This window comes from Saccostrea cucullata, unplaced genomic scaffold, assembly GCF_032062105.1.
Source record: "Saccostrea cucullata isolate Sc308-1 unplaced genomic scaffold, CSIRO_AGI_Scuc_v1 ctg1353, whole genome shotgun sequence".
NCBI lineage: Eukaryota > Metazoa > Mollusca > Bivalvia > Ostreida > Ostreidae > Saccostrea > Saccostrea cuccullata.
The window spans coordinates 197,341-221,434 of NW_026926626.1; the positions used below are offsets into that span (position 1 = coordinate 197,341).

The 24,094-nt window shown below is 32.4% G+C and overlaps 1 protein-coding gene across 1 annotated transcript in view; it reads left to right on the forward strand.

Annotated features, from left to right (window-relative positions):
* Positions 1-24,094, forward strand: part of LOC134272255 (receptor-type tyrosine-protein phosphatase alpha-like) — a 76,435-nt gene that overhangs the window by 42,887 nt on the left and 9,454 nt on the right. The window contains exons 2-11 of the mRNA XM_062754504.1: positions 14,975-15,391; positions 15,536-15,952; positions 16,213-16,350; positions 18,088-18,196; positions 18,362-18,429; positions 18,603-18,802; positions 19,442-19,529; positions 22,994-23,067; positions 23,173-23,209; positions 23,308-23,405. Coding sequence (XP_062610488.1) covers positions 15,010-15,391; positions 15,536-15,952; positions 16,213-16,350; positions 18,088-18,196; positions 18,362-18,429; positions 18,603-18,802; positions 19,442-19,529; positions 22,994-23,067; positions 23,173-23,209; positions 23,308-23,405 — 1,611 coding nt within the window. The 5' untranslated portion in view covers positions 14,975-15,009. The remainder of the gene's footprint in view (positions 1-14,974; positions 15,392-15,535; positions 15,953-16,212; positions 16,351-18,087; positions 18,197-18,361; positions 18,430-18,602; positions 18,803-19,441; positions 19,530-22,993; positions 23,068-23,172; positions 23,210-23,307; positions 23,406-24,094) is intronic.

Sequence of the window (24,094 nt, forward strand, 5' to 3'; positions counted from 1 at the left end):
ATCTTTGACTTGGACACATTTCATCAAGATATTACACTATTTAGTTGGCAACTGACGAATTTTTTTCATAGGATTTTTGCATTCCTTCAAAATAGTTACATGCCATTTACATTACTATAGGAAGTTGTATATTGTAATTTCATAACACAATATAGTCTTAACTTTGTCAACTTAATTAAGGTCAAGATCTATTAAATGAAAGGTGCCTACAGGTTTCTCTAATCCAAGAAATATATTGCCATTAAGCATTATATTAAAAAAATATATAAATTGAATTAAGATTATTTCGGCATGATTTTAAATTGAATTCTGTGAATTTCAAAATGCTGTATTTTCTACCATTTCTATACTGAAGCTGTAAAGTACGGGAAATGGCATTGAATTAATTATGACGTCATAATGGATCTAGCACAGGCTAAACACATTCACTAGTCATGATGTCATACGACGTAGGTTCTACGTTAATTAATTTTCATATAGCCTAATAATCATACGATGCCGTAGTGCCCATACAAAACCCACTCAACTTCCGGTTGACCCAGTTTTGTAGAACAATTTTCAACTTATTGTATGCTGCTAACTTAAAGCCGTGGCTTTCTATCGTAAACATTTTTATGATTGATAATATATTAACAACAATTTTTATGAGCGAATTTCATAAGCATTTCTTAGTTTTCATTTTTTCTAGATTCTCTAAAGGAACCCCCTGCAGACGCCATACTGTCTGCTTCACCACGCTCTTCTTACGCCAAACGCCATATACGTTGTAACTTTTTTTCCGAGTTTTTAATCTGTAACTTGTGAGGTATCACAAATACAAAGAAAAAAATGAATATTTTTCATCAAAAATGGAACAAACACAATTTTATTTTTTTTCTTCTATAAAATGGTTACATTTCAGTAAAGATTGTAGTCATTTATAAGGTTTTTTTTTTTTTTTTTTGCTTTTTTTTTTTTTTGTAAAAGTAACATATCTATATATCTAATACATCATAAACAAGTATTTAAAAGTAAAATGATACTTTTCTTAGGTTGTGCGTTAGCAAATTTGTCTTGTAGGTATGTACATGCATTTCATCGTATGTGGATGTACATTATATTAAATTTTTCCATCCAATCATATCTAAAAAAGTATTTATTGAATGTGTAAGATATAATTCTGGAGTAAGATAAGCTTTAGGTAACTTTCAACTGCCATTATAAAGTGGTATAAATCTATAAATCAAAATGTTACATGACTGTTCTCCGTGTCCCCATCTGCAAGTCACTTCCAAGATACACTTACATGAAGAATTGACCTTTTCCATTAATTAATAGTCCTGCTATCGTCTCTCTAAATCTCACCAGAGGTTTTGCCAGCCCCATATATATTATTTACATTTAAATTTATAATTGACATAGTAGGTCACTGTGCAATATATATTATAGTTTTTATTGTATCAACGCCTGTCGTTGACGGGATTCTTTAAGGTCTAATCAGAAATAGCCGAGAATTTCAAATTAAGATGCAAATTACTTGGAGGAGAAGGAGAAACTTAAATCTTAATATTTAAGAATGAGGGAAAAGAATTAAATGTGTATCTCATATTTGATTTTATTCTTATTTTTCTTAAGAATGTATTTATTTCAAGTTTTAATTTCTTAAAATTTCTTTAAACAAACTTTTATTCGCGTGCAAGAAATATCTACGAGATTTGCGATATACTCAAACTTGCAAATTTTTATCGCGGCGAGCTATTATTTTCTTTTATATTTGTTGATAATATTACCTCAATCGCGAATATCGTCGCAGATATATTTTAAACTGATGAATTGCAAATCAAAGATAACTCGAATACTAATTAGTTCACAGTTTACTGAACATATTTTTCTGGTTTGAATATTTTCAATAATAAAATGATTATCATTTCTCTTCCATTGAACAATTCATAACGCTAAAGGGGTGTAATAAAATAGAATATCAATGTCTTGTTAAATAGAAACCGCTGGAGGAACCTGGAGACCTTACCGATTCAGGCAATATGCTTTAGAAGTATCATCTAATGCACAAACGTGGATACAATGTTACAAAGATACCACAACCTTCCCTACAATACCTTTAAACATACAGAATATTCCATGTGAAGTAACAGCAAGATACCTCAGAATTATTACAAACTATGAAGCTCCTGAAAATGAAAATTTCACAATCACAGGTGCTATACTTGAAATATGCGAAATTCAAGTTTATGGTAAGAAAAACAGTTTTTTCCTTTCTTTTTAACTATATTCTGGTACAAGTAAATATATAAATCATAAAAATGTGTATGCCCTAAAAAACTTATATTTTTGATAGAAATATCTAGCCTTCAAGTTGAAGTTCTAATCCTTACGAAATCAGGGGTCTTAAGTCTACTCCTGGTCTTGGAATCTCTTTCAAACTGCATTACCTTTTTTTGTGCGTGTGATTAGGGGGGGGTGTAATCATATTTGACATTATTCTTTCATAAATACATGTACATTCAAGGTGATTGTATGCCTGGACACTATGGTCAAGCATGTCAGCCTTGTAATAAGAACTGTCAATACGGCTCTTGTGATGGAGGTGATGGTCGATGTATCAGAGGATGTGCTCCAGGATATTATGGATCTCACTGTAATTGGATCTGTAGTCAAAACTGTAAAAACAACGTCTGTGATCAGACTAATGGCACCTGTTCGTGCGTCCCTGGATGGAATCCACCACATTGCGATGGTGAGTTAAAAACTACTTGACATGTACCAGTATTTACAATGTAACCAATATTTTAACAAAGCAAAAATATTTCAAGACAAAGATGCAAAATACAAAATGCCTTTCTACCTGATTTTAAGTCCACAGAATTTTCAAAATAGATACATCTACCTGAAGAAGAAGATAAACATAAATTCTTTAACTTCTTATAGGGACTATTGAATGAGCTATTGTTGCCATCGATTCTTACGTAAATTCAAAGTAAAACACTTAAAATCAAACTTGTTTGATTGTGTTCATAAATATATATAACAAACCAAAAGGTTTTATAAATGATGTGAAACTATAAAATACTATTAAAATTTTTGCCTAAATCAAATACACATTCATTGAACGTTTATAAATTGCAGTAATTCTCTTTTTTCGATTTTCCCCTCTCATTTCCATATAATTAACAGGTATTCAATCGTTTGTTTTTTTTTTCGTTTTCTCTTTTCATTTATGTATTTTTTTTTTACTTTCTCATAAATTCCATTCAATGTTGTGTTAGTTATAATATATAGCTATTTGGTGATATATGAACCTGTTCCTAGATGTGCATTTATTAACCTGGTACTTGTGCAGAGGGTGTATGATGCCTGCTGCCCTATCCATTTATGTTCAATTACCTAATAAAATATTTGAAATCAAAAACCTTAAAATTAGAAATATACAGACATCTCCCCTTGCTGGAAAATCATAGAAGGAACGACAACTATTAAAATTATTTCTTAATAAAATAAATTTCATATTAATACAGAGATTGATTTCTTTTTGTGCATCAAAATTCCTACCATGCATCTCGGTATGAATTTGATCCATCAATATGAAATTTTATTTTCTTACATATGTGTTTAAGGTTGTCTACCGGGATACTTTGGCCCAGCATGTCAGCCTTGTAGCAAGATCTGTCGGGAGGGCTCTTGTGATGGTGGTGATGGTCGATGTATCAGAGGATGTAGTCAAGGATATTATGGATCCTATTGTAATCGAACCTGTAGTAATAACTGTAAAAACAATGTCTGTGATCAGACTCGTGGCACCTGTTCGTGCGTCCCTGGATGGACGCCACCATATTGTGTTGGTGAGTACGAACACACGGCTGTACTATACCATTATTTACTACGCTACCCAAAATTTTTAACAATGTTGATATATTCAGTAATGCTAAAGTACCTTTTTAAAAATATCCTTTGTCTGATTTCATATCGACAATTTCGGCTCAATATATGAGACAAATATAAACAAATAAAGGCTTCCACTAATTTATAGGGACTTTTTGTTATAATAAGTCTTCAATAAAATTAAATGCCTCAATAACATTTATTTTTGTATGAGTTTATTTCTGCTCTCGATATCAGTGCGGATGTGGATTTTGCATCTTTTATTTTTATCACTGTAATAGATTTGAAGTAAAACTAATGGTGTTTTACCGCTAAAAGACTATTTACACACGAAAACAGTTTGTCGTAAACATTCATGACATTGTCGATTACAGTGGATCTTCAGTTATCCGTATGCTTCAGTATACGGACGATTTTTTATCGGGACATATTTTTTTATGTTATTTTGTCTTGTTTAACTGATGATTCAGGTATCCAAACGCTTCATATATTATTCGGACAAATTTACTGGGAACCAAAGCGTCCGGATAAATGAGGCTCCACTGTATACAAAAGATTTGTCAGAATCACATTAATAGACCAACCCTATCTCACCAGCATTGAAAAGAAACGACGTATTCCCCGATTCCAATCAAAACATGTATTTTCAAATCTTTTACAGTGGATTTAGAGTATTTTTTTGAAAAGTGAAAAAGTTTTACATTGAAGTTATGAATTATGTGTCTTCCTACTAAATCAATATTTTCAACTTTTGTTTCAATATATGTAAATCGTTCATCTCACCCGGTGCCTCATTGTCATTTAGAACGAATGTAAAATATTAAAAAAATATAATCCAAGATGTTTATTTTGTAAATTGTTTGATAGTTTAACATCCCTTCCAAGATTTTTTCATTCATATTGAGACATCACTATTAGTCGGTGTAGGGCTGCAAGTTTTAAATCTGTACTAGGCTTTCAGGGTAACTGAAGATGATTAAAAGGTGAGAGATTTTTTGTGCCATCACTTACTGGGGCATAGGACCTCGGTGTTTAATCTCATCTAAAGGACCGGACTCTACATCCCGCGGCGGGATTCGAACTCGCGATTTAAAGATCAAATCTTTAGTCTGCGACTTTAGAGCGTTGGCTCTAACCACTGTGCAATTCGGGCGACAATTCAAAGCGTAAAAAGTTTCTAAGATTAAAGCTTTCCTTTTCTAGTACCCAGGTTTCAGGATCCTCCCCCCCTTCCCCTGGAAACCCCCGTAACTGACTATCAGGTACTACCGTTGCCCCAACATGGACTACGAATGCCCAGCACCCTTGTCTCACAAAAAATTGAGCCAAGTTGAATGCTGTAGTTTTTCGTGAAAAAATGAGCACTATTACATGTTTTGAAGAGAAATAATCAGTTTTTTTTTTTAATTTAGTTCACCGACATTAAATCACATGTATAAAAACAAATACAGCTAGTAATAGACTTTGCATTTAATACGCCACTTGTCTTCATGCGTGGGAATCGTTAACCTCAATGTAACCGATATCAAAACCAGCTCACTAGCTCTAAGTCAGTGGACACTCAATTCATTTGAAAATAAAAGAGTTTAAATATAACCGATTTCAAAATGAGTTTTTGTTACAAAGAAACTGTATCATTTTTGTTGTTGTTGCGGAACCAAATTCTTCAAAGAAAAGAATTTCTTAAATAAAGAGAGTTCAATAAAAGTGAGTCAGAATGTACACCCCCCCCCTAATATACTGTATTCCTCCTTTAAAACTCACTACAGTCGCAATCTTGGCGAAGTGGTTAAAGCGTCTGCTCTATAGTTGCTTTTCTTACAAAGTAGAGGAGGTTTGGTTCAATTTTTAAATGGTATAAGATTATGAAAATCCAATTTATGTTTAATACAAAAAGTATTGATAACATATTTGCTAAAAAAAATCTTGTTATATGTGTATCTAATTCTAAACAGTTGTTTCTAAGAATTACGTAGAAATAAAACTTAGGTAATCATATAATAATATCAACGATATCATAAAAAATATAAAACTAATGCTTGCATGTATTCTGTATTATCATTGGTAACTTCGTAAAATGTAAAGAAAAATTCATTTGGGCTAAATAATTTACCATCATATAATAGGATAATTCAACTAGATGCAAATTCAGCAATTGTATGAGCTTTCGGACATGACGTCATTTTGATGAAACTGAAGTATCATAAAACAGAATATTAGTTTCAGATTTTAGATAGGCTATTTATACCAATGTAAAATCTTTGTTTTTTGCGATAATTCAATTATTATCGTGAGAATGTTTTAATTAATTTCACCTAGTTTTTGCGTACAGGTTTGGCATATGCAACATCGAGGTGCCTAATTAAATCACCATTTTGCAAGGATATGCACTTAAAAGATATTATCATTTTTTGCATATAATTAATAGCTTTTTTACATCAATTATGGTACATGTATGCCCTGGAGGTATTGAAATTAGTTAATGATCTACATTTAGTACACTTACTATTTATTTATCACGTGACTGCTCATCGATGGGACCAAACTTAATTAAGTACAGAGAGGTTATATATATTTTGTTATTTCAATACGTATTTGATTTATATAATAATAAAACAGCTTTATAGAAATAAATTCAGTTTGAAAAATGTCCCGGTATTTTGCAAGTCTAAATTCCGTTCGTATCTTCATAGTAAGCCTAAACAGTGCTGGATTATTAGCCCACCCCCCCCCCCCTCCCCTTTTGTTCACCCACTCAAAGAATGATAGGCTTTTCAAAAGAGATTTAAATTTGAGAAACATGCAATAATAAGATAAACCATAGTTTTTTCCAGGTTTATTGTTTTCAGCAAAATTGTTTTTGTCAATGTCTACATCAACAAAATTACCCGCTTTGTGTTTTGATAAATAAACGAAGAAGTCCCCATATCTTGACAATCCAGGCTGATATGATTTTAGCTTTTTAAGATTTATAGTTAGTTAAAAATTTCTTCTCCTTGTAAACAGCAATCGAGGGGGGGGTTAAAATTTGGAACTAACTGACGTAATACGACTCGAACGATTTTGCTTAAAATCTATATGTTCATATTACATATAGAGATCTATAAAATATACAAAAGTAGCAAAAATTAAACAATAGAAAGTGTATTGGGGTGGGTAATGTACATCCTCTAAAATAATGAAGGAATACACCTTTACCTCAAAAATTGAACAAAACGAATATAAATACCCTTTTGTAAAGCTTCTTTTTTAGCTCACCTGAGTAAACTCAGGTAACCTATTGCTATCCGTTTTCGTCCGCCGTCGTTCGCCGTGCGTCGTTCTTCGTGCGTCGTGTGTTTACATTTGAACATTTCCAGCTTCTTCTCTGAAACCGCTGAACCAATTTCAACCAAACTTGGCACATACAAATGTAGCATCTATAGTTAAAGGGAAACAGATATTGTGAATTTCATGGTCCATGCCCCCTGGGGCTTTGAGGGCGTGGCCAAAACCACTAAAATTAGTGCAATCTTAAAAATCTTCTTCTTTTCTCCTGGACATCAAGCAGTCAAAATGTTGGTATGCTTGTAATCAGCACTGAGTCCTCTACCAAAATTGTAACATTCATGGCCCAGGGTTAGGGGTTCTGTTGCTAGGGCGGGGCTATATAAATTATATAGTGAAATGCATAAATTCTTTGAAATTCTCTTTCTCTGCTCATGGGTATTAAACAAACTAACCAAATGCATAGTTATGTTGAATAGGGCTGCCTCTTCAAAAAGTGTCAATTTCATGGCCCGAGGATCAGATCTGTTGTTAAAGAAATCATACATCTTAACCAACGAATAAAATTGTCCGAATAACAAGAGAACAAAAGTTGGTTGTTTTAATCTTTATTTAGAAAGCTGTAGCTCAAACTGTGAAGACATGGAATGTGATGCACATGGAAACTGTATAAAGGCTTGTGTGCAAGGATACCAGGGATACAAATGTCAAGAAAATTGTCCATCGAAGTGCCAAATGGGATGTGATAGATTCAGTGGAGACTGTCATTCTTGCCGCGACGGCTACTGGGGGAGGAAATGTCAGAAAGAATGTTTATCAAAGTGTTCGGAACTTAAATGTGGAAAAGATCGGGGATACCTTCTGTGTAAAGGGTGCCTTTCCGGGTACTATGGCCCATACTGTGATCAAGTCTGTGGAAATTGCAGCACTGGTACCTGTGAGAAAGACCATGGAAATTGTGGCGCCTGTAAAACGGGATTTTACGGAGTAAAGTGCAAACAAACATGTAGAAACACCTGCCATAATAAGGAATGTATAAAAATAACTGGATATTGTAGAAATGGTTGTAACCATGGATTTTATGGTAAGTTCTGTCATTTGAAATGCAGTCGAAACTGTGCACAACCCAATTGCTTTCGAAATGGAACTTGCATTAATAGATGTAAACAAAACTGGTCAGGCAGCAAATGTGACGGTAAGTTTCTCGAATTTTTATTATTGTCAGTTTTTTTTAATCCTCACACACAATATTTCCTGTTATTCAAATTAATACTGGATAAATAAAGGCATTTAAGATGCACTTACAATATTATAATTATTAAGTAATTAATTATAAATATTTTTTTCAGGAAGTTGAAATGATTCATCTTGAACGCTTTGCTTAAGGTTCTTATGTAATTGAGCAATTCTTTAGAAAATCTGACATTTTCTCGATATACATAGATATTTAAATCATATCACAAACAACAGGAAATCCATTTAATAATGTTTTTTGTCATTTTCATGGGTTTTACCCCCCCCCCCTCCCCCCCCCCCCCCCCACATTTGCTGGCTTCCGCTCACTACAGAGTCCAAAATATTCACTTGTTAAATTAATTTTCATCACTTCTTTTCATACATTATATACTATTCTACCTATAATTGAGATTACAATCGCTTGTCAAATAAAGTACAAAGGCTTTTCTATAGTATCTTATACATTCTAAAAAAGAGTTTTAAAGTCAATTTGACAAATGTCGTAATATCTTTCAAAAATGTTAAATTCGTGAGGAAAAAATGACCCTTTTACAATGGCGTACGATTTGCATTAAAATATCATCATTTTTTTTTTTTTTTTTGAGTAGATTGATCTGGTCTTTTTACTTATTTTCAGATTTAACATTCAGTATCATTAGAACTCAACTACGAAGTGTTTCCGGGCATAATTTGCATGTAAACAATATGAAAACTCATATTTTAAACTGGGATTTCCAATGAAAATTTAAGAAAATCAGTCAGCAACTTGGGGTTTTCTTTTCATAATAACCAAAGACAATGTATCCTGATTGCCTACAGTTTTTCACAAAACAGAAATGTGTATGTTATTAGTCTTTACTGTAATAATGTCAATTTAATATAGGTATCGGTTATACTTTTCATGCAATTTCAAATTAAATTCCAGGAAAGTACTTTTTTTCTACATAATTCTATTAGAGTTTATAAAATATTTTATTTATACATAAAACACAAGTTTATAAGAAACTTCAACTAAAGATAAAAATTGTTTTCGAGAAAAAAGGCCTTCAAAAAGGAAATGTGCAAACTAGTTGACCTAGTGAAAACGGTCAAATCACACTTTTCTTACCAGCAGGAAACTTTTTTTTATCCCGATTTATTTCCCATCCATTAATAACTTTTTTCTTACTATTGAAAGAAAAGATCATCGATCTCGCTACATAATTTTCTTGGAGTCGGGAAAGGCGGCGATGGATCTTTTTTAAAGATATCATAATTTTCTTTTTATTTACAGTTTATTTATCAATAAGATCTTGTGCAAAACTAAAATTCCATTTATTTTGCTGCAGTTCATTTTTTTCTATTAATTCTGTTTCTTTATATTCATTCTATTATTATAATTATTCATTTGATTATTGTCAAAATTTTCACAAACGTAATGTAGTAATTGAGATCAGCAAACATAATTTTGTCACAAGCAGAACATTTAAAGAAATATGAAAATTTTGTCATGATAATTCAAGTAAAAGAAAGTAATAATTGAAGGTTTTTAAATCCCTCTGTTTTAGTTTAAACCAATTACCAGGTTAAAAACAATGACTACAGTGATTATCAGTAAATCTTAGCATCAACAGTACCTCAACAGAAATTATCAGTAATTCTCAGCAGCGACAGTATCTCAACAGTATTTATCAGTATTTATCAGACTCAACAGTAAAAGGCAACAGTAATTATCAGTATTTTTCAGAAACAACTAAAATTATCTGCAACAACAGTAATAATAACAGTAAATATCAGTAATTATCAACAAGAACAGCACCGTATCTGTAATTATCAAACATTATCATAGTCTGGTCCTGATTTTTAAAAAGAAGGCTAGAAATAACTTCTAACGGCAAATAATTATTATTTGATCCAGCATAGTTTTTTAACCTATTTCGCGTATGCTGAATCCAAAAAAATAGGCTAGCCTTCACGAAAATGGCGTTAAAGAGGTCAAAATGGCGATTCAAAATGGCGGACATCCATTTTTTTCAATATTCTCTTAATGTTGTTCAAAATGGAGAAGTAATGAGTGAATATCTAACTAAGTGTAATAAAACTATAAAATTTATAATAGGATGCTAACAATATTAGTTAAACTCAGAAAATTTAGTCGTTTTTATGCTTAATTCGAATTTTCTCTGACTTTTTTTGTCTATTGTTTCTATATTTTTCTTTGCCCAGGATTTTACATTTGCAAATATCCATACACAGCAGATTTGTATTTGCCCCTCTACATCTCACTATTCTACAATTGAATGATAGTGCAGCTGTTAGCTAAAAGTCAAAATGGCGATTCAAAATGGCGGATATTCAAATTATTGAATTCTTAATGTCGGTTACATAGGAGAAAGGATTTTTGAATATTTTACTGAGCGTAGTACAACTATGTAAAATGACAATAGAACACTGATTTGATCACTTTAAATCGGAAAATTTAGTCATTAAATTTGAAATGTGTTAAATAGCTCAAAATGGAAACTCAAATAACGTCTTATACACTCGAATTTCGTAAATTTACTGAGTACCCAAACTGCTTAATTCTGGTTCGTTTTGCAGAAAATAAATTGCAGTTTGAATTGGTTTTCTTATTCATGAAATAATGTTCAAATATGCAATGGAAGTTGGAGGATATTTATGTTAATGACTTAGAATTTTTATAACACGAATTTTAAATTTGTTTAATTACTTCTATTTGATCATAATTCCGAAGACATTTTACCTTTTACCTGTCTCACCATGCATCTTCATATAAAAAGTTAATAATATCATACAATAATTGCTGTTTTGAAGACAATATGAAAATTAAGCTACCCGAAGATCAGTATCCCTCGAGCATTAAGGCGAGTGAACATTCAGTTGTTGGCAATTCTTGATCTATTTTTACTCCAGTGTAGAAAAAAAAATAAATGTTTATGTTTATGTGGAAGGTCTAGTGCAACATAACTGAGTATGATTTTTAAAATAATTGACCACGACCAATTATAGGCCTAGTAATTGTTACCTCATATGAATCTGAATATATTATAATATCCAAATAAAAACATATATATTAAGAATTGTCAGTATAATATACGTAAACCATAAATTTTCTGGATTGTTCAGCTCTGATCTGTGTCCCTACATTTGCATTTTGTTATTCTCATTCCAAAATTCAAATGATTCTCAAATATATCATGCTGTGAAAGGATATTTTTGTATTTAACAGTATATATAAATTTAAAAAAAAAAATTGAAATTAACAAAATCTGAAAGAAGAAAATGTTTGTGTTCAATCCCCCCCCCCCTCGATTCTTGATACAACCTTACATTATCCTAACAAAGAAGTATGGATCAAGTTGCCTTGTAAAGTTCTTCAAGTGTTTTTGTTGTCAAGAGAAGTTTGACTAGATCCAAATCAGGAATGGTTTAGGCCTATTAGTACGAACGCTTGTAAGTGATAGGAATCACGAGAAATCTACAGGCGCTCTTAAATTGCATAACTTTTTTCACCAAAATATGTACACAATGTGATTTCAGATGATCAAGTTTCAGAATTTTCTTGCTAATAGAATGGCCTTCCTACCCAAAAAGACAACAAATGTATACGAGGTCACAAATTAAAGAGCTACATATCTTGAATATCAGAGATTTTTTTTATATCCCCCGCTTGAAAAGCGGGAGGGTATAGAGTAATCGGTATGTCCATCCGTCTGTTACGCTTGGTACCCATCTCTTATCGCAACTCCTCTCATACCACTGAATAAAATCTGATGCAACTTTCACAGAATCTTTATTACATATTGCCATTGTGACCTCCTATTTTACTTTTTGATCCGACACATAATTTGGGTTTCCCATAGCAAAACAGGGACACATTATATTCATATGGGAGACCAGGGTATCATTTGGTTAGCTAATTGCTCACAGTACCTCTAGTTCATTTTGCATAAAATTTTGGATAACAAAATAGACTTTTAGCATTTGAACATAAATGTGTTGTTCCTTGAGTGTTGGTTGATTGATTGTATATTGTTTATCGCCGAGTCGGCAATTTTTCAGCCATGTTTTGGCAGACTATCAGTTTGAATAATAGGTTTTTGAAGGATTTTGGTTTCTCTGGCGGCCCCCAGTTACTCTTTTTTGAACTCCAGAGAAACGATCTTTTACATGCCAAGGTGGTTGTCATCCTTGATACGGGGCACCATTTTACTTGAGTGTTGAAAATATCAAAATTCCGAAGACAGACTGAAACATATACCAAAAAAACCCTGAATAGAAGATGTTAGGGGATAATAATAAGTTCTTATAAGTGCTAAAAAGCAAGAACAAAGTGTTTAGAAAGAAGTTCAAGTTGATAATTACAGGATCGGGATCAGGAGTGATTTAAGGTGGACGGGGCCTCAAAGGCTTTGAAACACGTACGGTCAAATACGAAGGGGGAAATTTGGAAACTCTTAAGTGGTTTTCAAGTATTTTTTGTTCATATTTAATGGACTTATCGATATGATACTATATATATAAAAAAAAAACTGTAATTTATTTTTTGCAAAACGAACCAGAATTAAGAGTTTCAACGAAATTCAAGTGCATCAGATGTCATTTTGAATAGCCATTTTGAGCTATTTAACACATTTCAAATTTGAAAGACCAATTTTCCAATTAAAGTGATCAAATTAGTGTTCTGTTGGTATTTTACATAGTTGTACTACGCTCAGTAATTTAAGATATTCACAAATCCTTTCTCCTATGTAAACGACATTAAGAAATAATTTTAGAAAAAGAGATGAATTTCCGCCATTTTGAATCGCCATTTTGACTTTAACTTACAGCTGTGCCATCATTCAGTTGTAGAATAGTGAGATGCAGAAGAAAAAATACAAATCTGCAGTGTATGGGTATTTTCAAATGTAAAATCCTTAACAAAGCGGAATATAGAACAATAGACCAAAAAATCAGAGAAAATTCGAATTATGTGTAGAAACGACTAAATTTTCTGATTTAAACTGATAATGTTAGCATTATATTCTCATTTAAACACTTATATTACACTCAGTGAGATATTCACACATCATTTCTCCTTTTTGAACGATATTTAAGAGAAAATAAGAAAAATTGGATGTCCGCCATTTTCAATCGCAATTTTGACCTCTTTAACGCCATTTTCATGAAGGCCAGCATATTTTTTCGGATTCAGCATACTCGAAATATGTTAAAAATCTATGCTGTACCAAATAATAATTATTTGCCGTTAGAAGTATTTTTTTCTATAAATCGGACCAGACTATCAGTAAAATTTGGGATTCTCAGCACTTTTTCGTCCAGTAATGGTAAAAATATTGTTTGTGTTCTGTAATTCATAAAATATCCCACCATGTACTGATCATGTCCCGTTTTAATGGTATTATACCACCCGTGTTTTACCTTGTATATAATCTTACTGTACTAAGATCCACTATGACGTCAGCGACTCGTTGGACGCGCAGTGTAGGAAAACAGAAGAGTGGATCAATCTTTTCCGTAATTTGAAAATATTTGCAAGAAAGTTTGAGTGTTTTTAGATATTTTTATACAAGATGGTGATCTCAAACAAACAGTCATTTTTTTTAAAACAAATACTGTGGTTTCAATCTGGTTTTGTACATATTTTTAAGAGATTATGACGTAATTAAACTGAGTCACGTCACCATACATCCTTCGTCCCATTAAGATATTGCTGTACAAATGTCGACACTGCAATTGTTCAGTTACTATTCGTACTGTTCTAAATTGAAACAGGCTAAAAATGTACAGTCCAGTGTAAGTTTTGTAAAATTTGTATCGATTGAAGAAGAGGATAGGATTTGTGCAGCAATTTTATTAATATTAAGAATAATCTCCTAAATATTATACTTCATTTATTTAAATTAAATAAGATATGCCCTTGCGCCGACGTTGGTTTCTTGATGTGTTTTATAACCTTGAATGGGAAAGGACTATGACGTCATAATGTGCACTTACAATAACATACTTTGGGTACTAATTATGTATAAGAAAATTAATTTGATCTTTCTCTGTACATAAAATAGACACTTTATGCATTTTTATTAGCTCATTTGCATTGAAAAACCCAAATTTAGACTTAACTCACTTGCGTGATAAAGCTCATAAATTATATAGAATAATTTAATGCTATGAAATAAAGAAATTCAAATATATGAACACAAACCATTCCAGATAACATATCTCAATAAATTGATCATTAACCCCATATAATATTAATACCATGAGAATTAGGGCAACAAAAGTAACCTGAGACTATAAATAATTCAGAGTTCTTATCATTAACATTTTTTTTAATATTCGATGAAAAATGGGGAAAAAATATAAATACGACAGAGGAAATTCGGACTGTAATAATCATTAAGTTTATGTCCCAAACTCTAATCGTTCCTTTATATGAATCAACACTATTTCGTTAATTATATGTACGCCATATGCGGATCCAGAACAAAATACCCCTGCTTCCATTTTTGATTAGTATATTAATATGGTACTGTTTTAGTAAACTTTCGTATTATTAGCAAATTATATCAGAATAGTTGTTATTTTATAGAGTGTGATTCCAATCATTACGGACTTGATTGCTCCATGGAATGCAGTGTTAACTGTGAAAGACAGACGTGTGACAGTATTACTGGATCCTGTACATATGGATGTAAAAGGGGATTTTACTTAGAAAAGTGTAATCAGAATTGCAATGAATCATGTCCCTCAGCCTGCAACAGATACTCTGGGTATTGTGAAGGCAAATGCCCACCTGGAAAATATGGAAATGCTTGTAATAAAATATGCAACCCGAATTGTAAAAATGAATGCGGTAGAAACAACGGTTTGTGCGACTCTGGTTGCATTTTTGGGAAATTTGGCGCTGACTGTCTCAGATCTTGTGGAGCAGGTTGCGTATCCAGTTGTCGTCAAAATGATGGAAGTTGCCAATGTAAATCAGGATGGAAGGGTCCAAACTGTGATGGTAAACAGGACTATTATACTAGAAATATTTTAATTAAATATTTGCTTCAGAGGAAACAAAATTAATAAAAGGTTATCTTCATATCGTTTATTGATCATAGAAAGTTTTAATATTTCTGATTAAAACGACTCTGTATTTTTAAAGGATGCGATTTAAAGCATTATGAACAAGATTGTTCCAAAAAATGTAGTGCAAATTGTGAAAGGGAGAACTGTGACAATATTACTGGATCCTGCACCCATGGATGTGAAAGAGGATTTTATCTAGAAAAGTGTGAGAAAAGATGCAGTACATCATGTCCGTCAGCCTGCAACAGATACTCTGGGGAATGTGAAGGTGAATGCTCCGTTGGCAAGTATGGAGAATTTTGTAATAAAACTTGTAGCCAAACATGTAACCATAGATGCCGTAAAATCGATGGTTTGTGCACTTATGGTTGCATTGACGGTAAATTCGGCGCCGCCTGTCTTCAGACCTGCGGTGATGGGTGTATTTCCGGTTGTCATCAAACCAATGGGAATTGTTCCTGTAAAACAGGATGGCAGGGCCAAAATTGTGATGGTAAAGTCAAACAAACTTATGTTGCAATTGACGTCAACTTTCTTATATCTACTTGCTAAAAAGGATAATAAGTTTCATCAGAAATATTACTTTATTAACACAAGTAAACTATAGAAATCGTATCAAAATTATAATACTTTAGTGATAAAAATATCTTTATTCACAAAAGGCTTCCTCAAGAATAATTTTAGGTTGGTTTTAACTTTGTCTGCTTTTTTCCAAGCGTGACCTCATTTACATTTTCTTTTCTTTTTTTAAAGAATGTAGTCCAAACTTTTACGGCAACAAGTGTGATCGGAAATGTAGCTCCAACTGTCTAAACGAAACCTGTTTCTCAAAAAATGGGTTTTGTATAGGGGGATGCAAAGGCGACTTTACGGATGAACAATGTACAATACGTAAGTTAAACTTTTTTCTGTATGAATTTAGTAAGTACAAATACAATAGATAAAACAAAATTAAAATGAACGATTTCTTAAATCAAATAAACCAAACTCTTTTATGTATCAAATGAAGTACAAAGAATAAGAAGGGAAACTTTATTTATAATTTTGAATATTATTTTGTACATACAAATAATGCATACATAAAACTAGGTACTTCTTACTCTTTCATAATGACAGGTTCTCAATCACGCGCGAACTTTTCTAATAACTCTTATATTAATGTATTTATTTATATTACATGACGAATACGATTTTAAAGAAAACCAATTTCCGTAAATAAACATATCTATTGAACATATGTATACATCTGAAAAAAAAGTTCATTGTGTTATAAATAAATGTTTGTTCCTGTAATATTCGGGTTAAAACTTTTTTTAGCACGCTATCTAGTCAATCAAATTGTTGCTTCCTCTGGCTTTAAACGAACAACCCAGACGTTATCTGGACATTTTAATTTTTTTTTCAGCGATCGGCTGTGTGAATTTCGAACCTGACTTCATTTATATGCAGGATGACTGCACGGGAGAGAATATTACGGAAGCCCGTTGGTGCCACGTACGAAAAATATATCTGGCAGCCGCCAGATAATTATATGTGGCGGTCGCCACTTATTATTTGGCGGCCGCCACTTATATATCTGGCGGCCGCTATATAACATCTGTTGGCCTCCAAATATTTATCCGGCGGCCGCCACATAATTTATATGGCGGCCGCCAGATAACACTTGGCTTCCTGATGCGCGCGCATGTTTAAATAACGTGTGATTTCAGAGGTGGATACAGTTTAAAAATTATAATAGCGACATCAATCAACCAAACTTGTAAGAGATTTATTATGAACCAACACTCCAATCCACACTTCTAGTAGATCTATTTTTGCATAGAGCAGATTGATATTTGATTTGAATTATGCAAGTATTTGTAGAGTGTTTCGGTTATTAGGAAGCCTCATCAGGGGTCACGGACATAAATCAATGTGTTAGTTTTAGGTGAGACCGGGTTATCTCGTCACCTATATTCTTGTGTTTGCTGTAAGCTATGATTAAGAATTGAGAATTGAGAATTAAATAAAGTTTTGCTATTGGATTTCTAAGAATGGTGTTCAAATATTTCAGAATTCGTTTTTTATCTTTAACTTTTTTATCAATAAGCAGCGGTTGTGTCAACATCCATCTTCTTAACCCAATAACACTCACCTTTTGCAGAATAATTTATGTGACGGCCGCCAGATATATAAGTAGCGGTCGCCAAATAATAAGTGGCGGCCGCTGGTTATATAAATGGCGGCCGCCAAATAATAAGTGGCGATCACCACATAATTATCTGGCGGCTGCCAGATCTATAGGTGGCGGCCGCAAAATAATAAGTGGCGGCCGCCAGATAAAATATTTTTCTTACGTGACACCAACGGGCTTCCGTAGAATATAACTGTAGTTCGGATGGCAATTAATACACGTACGTCCCCCGTGTATTTTAATATATCCGACTTAATTCAGCGGTATATTGGATAAAATATCACATTTGTGACATAACGAGAAAACTAAATAAAAAAGGGTTACAGTGTATATATTACTTGAAAAAACAAAGAGGTAATTTAAAATGGATTGAGATGTTATAGTAATCTATGCTTATTTTTCTTTCTTGTAAATGAATGTAATATACAGAGAACACTTATCTCTTTCTTTTTCAGCCCTCGTTGAAGGTGACTCGACATCATTACCATTTACAGCTATTGGTGCTGGACTGGGCGCTGGATTATTTCTGTTGGTTATAATAATCATTGTGGTCATTTTTCTCAGGTGCTTTTGAAAAAAATACGAATAAGTGTGTTAAGTGCAATTGAATCTTGTGGTTCAACTGGTCTTGTAATGTAATGATTTATTTGTTTCGGATTTTTACTGATTTTATTATTCTTCATCCAATTGCGAGTTGAAATGTTGTTTTTTTTTTTCTCGGTGACACAGACGACGAAAGAATTCTTATTCCAAACCAGATACAGTTCTGTTTCGAAAGGAAGGAACCCCATCTTTAGGTTATTATCCCCCCCCCCCCCCGCACACAGTTTAAAGCAAGATTGCTCTGATTATTACTACTATTTAGTAGATTTCAAAATTAACTTATAGCATTATCAACTTGCTGCATTTTAATTATAGCTCATTTATTTCACGGTTTTATGATTGCGATTCAGTTTATTTCTTACCTCAGAAAACAGGTTATGCATGAACATCGGAGACGTTCCCATTACAATCGAGGATCCAGAAGAAGAACCTCAGATAGAAAACCCCGAGGAAGCTGTATATTATAATGAACTGTCTGTGGCTAAGGATATCTCAGTGTCGGATCTACTGAAGATAATTACTGAGCGAGAAGCCAAGGAAAACGAGGGATTCCTCAAAGAGTTCAAGGTTATTCGCAAATTCAGCTAAGTCAAATTGCAAATGTTTTAATTCAATTAAAAAAAGCACAAAAAGTTATAGAAAAGAATGATTTAATTGCTTTACTAGTATTTACAGAAGTGAAATACCGTAGTTTATTCAATCTTACTCTTTAAATTTCATTTAAATAATACACGCTTTTTTATGCGGTAGGTTTTTAAATAAGTTTATTTCTGAATGGAAAGAACTGAGTATCGCATTTTTGTCCTTTTTTATTCTTCTTTAATCTTAATCACTGCTGTTAAATTTATTCCTAGTAATTTCTTAACAATGATATTTCCATATCAATGATAAAGATTAAATATTTATTTAAATGAAAATATTGAATTATCAATCTTACTATAAAATAATTAGGTTTACTTTACATATTATATGTATATGTTTTATCAAAGAAGAGCATGTTTTGGTTATTTATTCACATTTTCGACTTAATTGATGAACGAAACACTTTGAAATTCCATTTGAAATTGTTTTGCTGATTGGATTTCTTAGTTATTAATGTTTAGTCATTATCTTGACCTTATTAAAGTAATCTCATACGGTCAGTTTTTGAAATAAAATTGTATTCATATCATCCTTTTTTGATAAGCAAAAAATGTTTATTTTTAGATGCTGCCATACGGAGAAAGGTTTGACTGTGAAATCGCTAAAGCGGAGAAAAACATGCCTAAAAACAGATTCAAAACCACATTTCCATGTAAGATTGTGCTTTTAGTGTTCAGAGTATTGTTTGACTGTATGTTGTGTTACGTACCATGCGAGATTTTTTTTCACTCGTATAGAGACGCCACCACATACCTGTTCAAGTCTTAAAATTTCGGCTTTTACTCGGCACTCAGGTCCATTTAAATGTGAAGGATATTTATCGTGCCAACGCCTGCAATGACAGGGAACCTCGGTTTTTAAGGTCTCATCCAAAGGACCAGCAACTTACACTTCAATGTGTCGTGTGCATGGCGAAGAAACAGTTCCTCTACCCATTTTTATTGACTTACGTCAGTCGCGGCTGAAGTTCGAACTCACGATCTCCCGATCACAAAGCGAGCGCTCTACCGTCTGAGTTTGTTTAGAGTAAATTGTATTAATTTATCAATTTATCATAGAATTTAAGAGCAATTTAAATTAATTGAAAACTTTAACATATGATACTGAAAATAATCTTCCAATATTTCTCGGTGTAATGTTCCTATACTGTAAATTCCATGTTTCATTCTATACAAAATATCGCGAAATTGCTTTTAGACGGCATCTCGCGAAAAAAATAATTCGCGAGAGGGCAGCTTCTCAAGCAATATTACATGTATATTAGCACCATAAAAGTTGCGCTTCTCGCAAATTACGCAATAATTAATTCCTAGCATATATTTATCACCGAGCAAAATTAACATTTTTGAATTAAAATAACTTTTTGATATTTTATACTAAATTTGGACGTTTATCTGGGAAATTCTTCATCTGTGTTTTTAATATGTGCTTATTTGTAGTAAATTGTGTCTTATTTATCTCATTCCCTTTGAAATAGGATTAAGACATTCCAATTGACACTCTGTGACTCTGTCAAAATAACTGTTGCTCGTTACGTGTTAATGCCTCGGGATTTATAAATCCTTCACCAATAACTTTATTTGTATAATTACTTTATGACCTCTTTCATGTTCATTCTATCAAAGAAACACACCTGTCCATCAATTAACTCAACTAGTGTCAAAAGTCAATTATTGTTTACTCTTAGTCTTACAAATATCTATGTCCATTCTAATCTCTTCAGTTTGGAGGCCCGACGCTCTACCGGCCACATCCAACTCGATTAAGTCTCTAAGATTTTGTTAAATTCATGTTTGTTATTCACCATCGTCTAAAATAAATTCGGAAACCTGATTAACCAATTCTTGGACTTTATATATCGGAAGCCCATAAGGAATACGGCACCTTTACCCCTTACGTTTTATTACGGCCCCACAGCGCCACTACCTTGTTATACCCGCCAACATTCCTTCTTCCCCGTTTACCCTCTAAAACGGATATATTCCAGGAATCGGTATTCATATCTTATAGCCAAAATCTAACTGGTTATATATTTAAGAAATCCACAGTAATAGAGAAAACTTATCTAGAAATTCAGGTTCGTAGAATTTCAAGTCTTTTAGAGTCCATTTATAGTATATTTAAGGATCATCATCAATTTGTCTCTTGTTCAATCTATACACAATTCCCTTTTTACAGAGTTTAGACTGTTTGTCACACGGAGGCGTAGTCGTCGGCCACTATGACGGTGCTGACAGTGTGACAAGAGTTACAGTATGCCCTACGAATAAAGAGGTGGCAAACACATTGTTGTCTTTGTTTTCGAAAGTCGAACGCTCTAATATACGACAAGAAAAGGATGTTAGTAGTTAATTAACCTATTGATAAAATCAACATGTTCTTTAATTTATTCACTTTATTATCTAGTTCGCCTTTGGATATACGCCCGCAGTGCCATTTATCCAAAACATTTTTATTGGTCGTTTTGTATTTTCAAAAAAAGTATGCACCATGTACTGTTAAAATAAAAAAAAAAAGATAAACAACTAATAATTTTAAGAAAATAAATGTCTTTTGTGTTTAACATTAAAAAAAAATGATGCTAAGAAAATGTAGACGACCGTCGTGTTAATTATCTATTTTTACTTTATGCATTATTTTATACCCTTTGTAATGTAATACGACATGTAAAAAAAATTACGAATTACTTTCCATTGGTCATTATCTGATTTTAATTACAATTCACATTGTCCTCTGATATCATGTTTAAGAAGAACACACTTGCTGATCTCCGCCTATTTCAAAACATGACTTACATGTAGGCCTACAAGACATTTATAATAGGAAAATATTTAAACTTTATACCTTTTAGAGTGTGTTGCAATAATAAAAACAAGTTTAATAAAGACAAAGAGTAAACTAAAACATAAAAAAATCAATATCACCATATAAAATGATCACGCAGATTGATATATAACGTAAATACTTTAAAAACAGGAAGCGTCAAATATTTGTGCATTCAACTGAATTGTTCCATGCTTTTCAAAATGAATTCTTGTTATGTAAAAAAAAACAACATCTAGATCTATTTTTTTTTCCAAAAAAAAAAAAAGAGTAATTGATTAAAGAAACATAAATGTTTTTATATCACACACGTGAACATGTATAAGTAATTTAAAATTTCCATCACGATTCGCGCAAAGTCATGGGTACAGAGGTCCTACCTGTAACCTGCAGAAAGAAAGAATCGAGAAAAAACGGAGAAATATAAAGTAATCAGTTCAATAGTTCTGGATTTATCTTGATACGAAGTACGTTCGAAGCAACTTGAAATAGAAAAGGGAAGAAGGAGACGAGGGTGGTTATTAAAAAAAACAGTTTTTTTTCTTGATGTCAACTTGTATTTATATTGAAACAATGCACATGCAATCCTGAACTTTGAAGACACAATGTAAACAATTCAAACGCATTGTCAGCAGCAAGAGTAGTTAATTTTGGTGAAAAAAAGTACTTGTACAAGGGGAAAGCTGTATGCTTCGTTTATAAATGGAAGGTTTAATACCCCACTCGACCCTCTGCTAAACATACTAGTTGTTTGTTTGCCAATACCCAAAGAGGGCCAGTGTATAATTCAGCACGTATCTAATATGAGTAAACTTGAGGAAAACATCACAAAAATCTATAAAGCGTGACATTGGCAACGTCCAATACGTACAATACTGGTTTGTCTAAATCTACAAAAGTTACTTTTCCAAACGGCTTTACAAGTCACCTGTTAATTTTCTTCTCACCTCTCTCTCGCACACTCTTTCGTGTAGTAGATATCACATTCTTAGTGAAATGTCAGTTTTTTTTTAATCTTGAAAAGATTTATTTCAAAGAAAACCCCGTGATATTTGTAAAAAAAAATCATAAAGTATACGAACAAAAAATTGCCAAAAAAAAAAAAAAAAAAAAAAAAGAAAAAAGAAAACAGGCCAAAAAGCAAAGACTGAATTAAATATTTTCAAAGTATTTGTATTAGAATTACGCAAAAAAAACCTTCATGTCGTAAGGTCATGTGAGAAAAACATGGCGGCGCTTATAAATAAGGTCAGAGCATTGTGTATAAAGCTCTTTATATTTTTTTTCTTGTAGATGACCATTCACGCGTTGTTTTAGATACTAGCCAGGGCTTCACCTCCGATTACATTAATGCGAACTATATTGAGGTAATAAACAGAACTGAAATTAACATATCGTTTAGATAATACATATGTTCTTGATGTCATCTAATATACTCATGATAATCTTCTACAAGCATTTTTCATGTTTAGAATATGGAAGGGGAACGGGACTTCATTGCATGTCAAGGTATGATGATTTAGATTAAACTTTCTGATGGTAGATAATTTGAGAAAGCTTAATACTACATTTTAGTAATAAAACTTAACAGTTTCCCCTTTTTATAGGACCTCTTAAAAACACTTTAGTTGACCACTGGAGAATGATTTGGCAGGAGAATGTAGAATACATTGTCATGTTGACCAACCTTATTGAGGGACCAAAGGTTTGATAAAGAATAAGTTAATATGGTTCGCCTTATATATTCTTAATGATAAATGGTATGGATCGTCTTGTACAAGTATATTTTTAATAAAACTTTAGACATTTTGTATATGTGCATGAATAAATTTTTACGAGGGCTGTCCCGTAAAATCGTGGACAAAGCGCTTTTCTCGAAAAGTAATGGGCGCACTAAGCTTAAATTTTAAGTAAATGTTTATTCATCATGTTTAAGTGTATCATATTGTTTTTGATGATATATATGCAAAAATGAAAATTTTATTCTGCTTGAATGTGCACAAAGTACGATCCTACGGCGCACGGTAAAAATACCAAGGTTATATTAGAGAATATACAAGTATTAATTCGTAATAAAAGTTTTCAATACGCAAGATTAGGATGAAAATTGTTCTAATTAGATTCCTTAATCAATTCTGTCGTCCTTTTGAAAATTTCAAGGTACTTGGTTAATATTTGGCAGTTTCCCAGGCATTCGAAATGGGAAAGTGGTAAACACAATACACGAAAAATGGCGACGTTTCATGACATTACGGCGCACCAGAGAACAGTTCAGTTAGATTAGGATGTTGTAATGACACCTTAAGAGACTTTAAATGAATACAGAAGAAGAAAATATGAAAAATATCACCATATCTTTAGAATATAAATGAAATGGAAGTTTTCTTAGCGAAG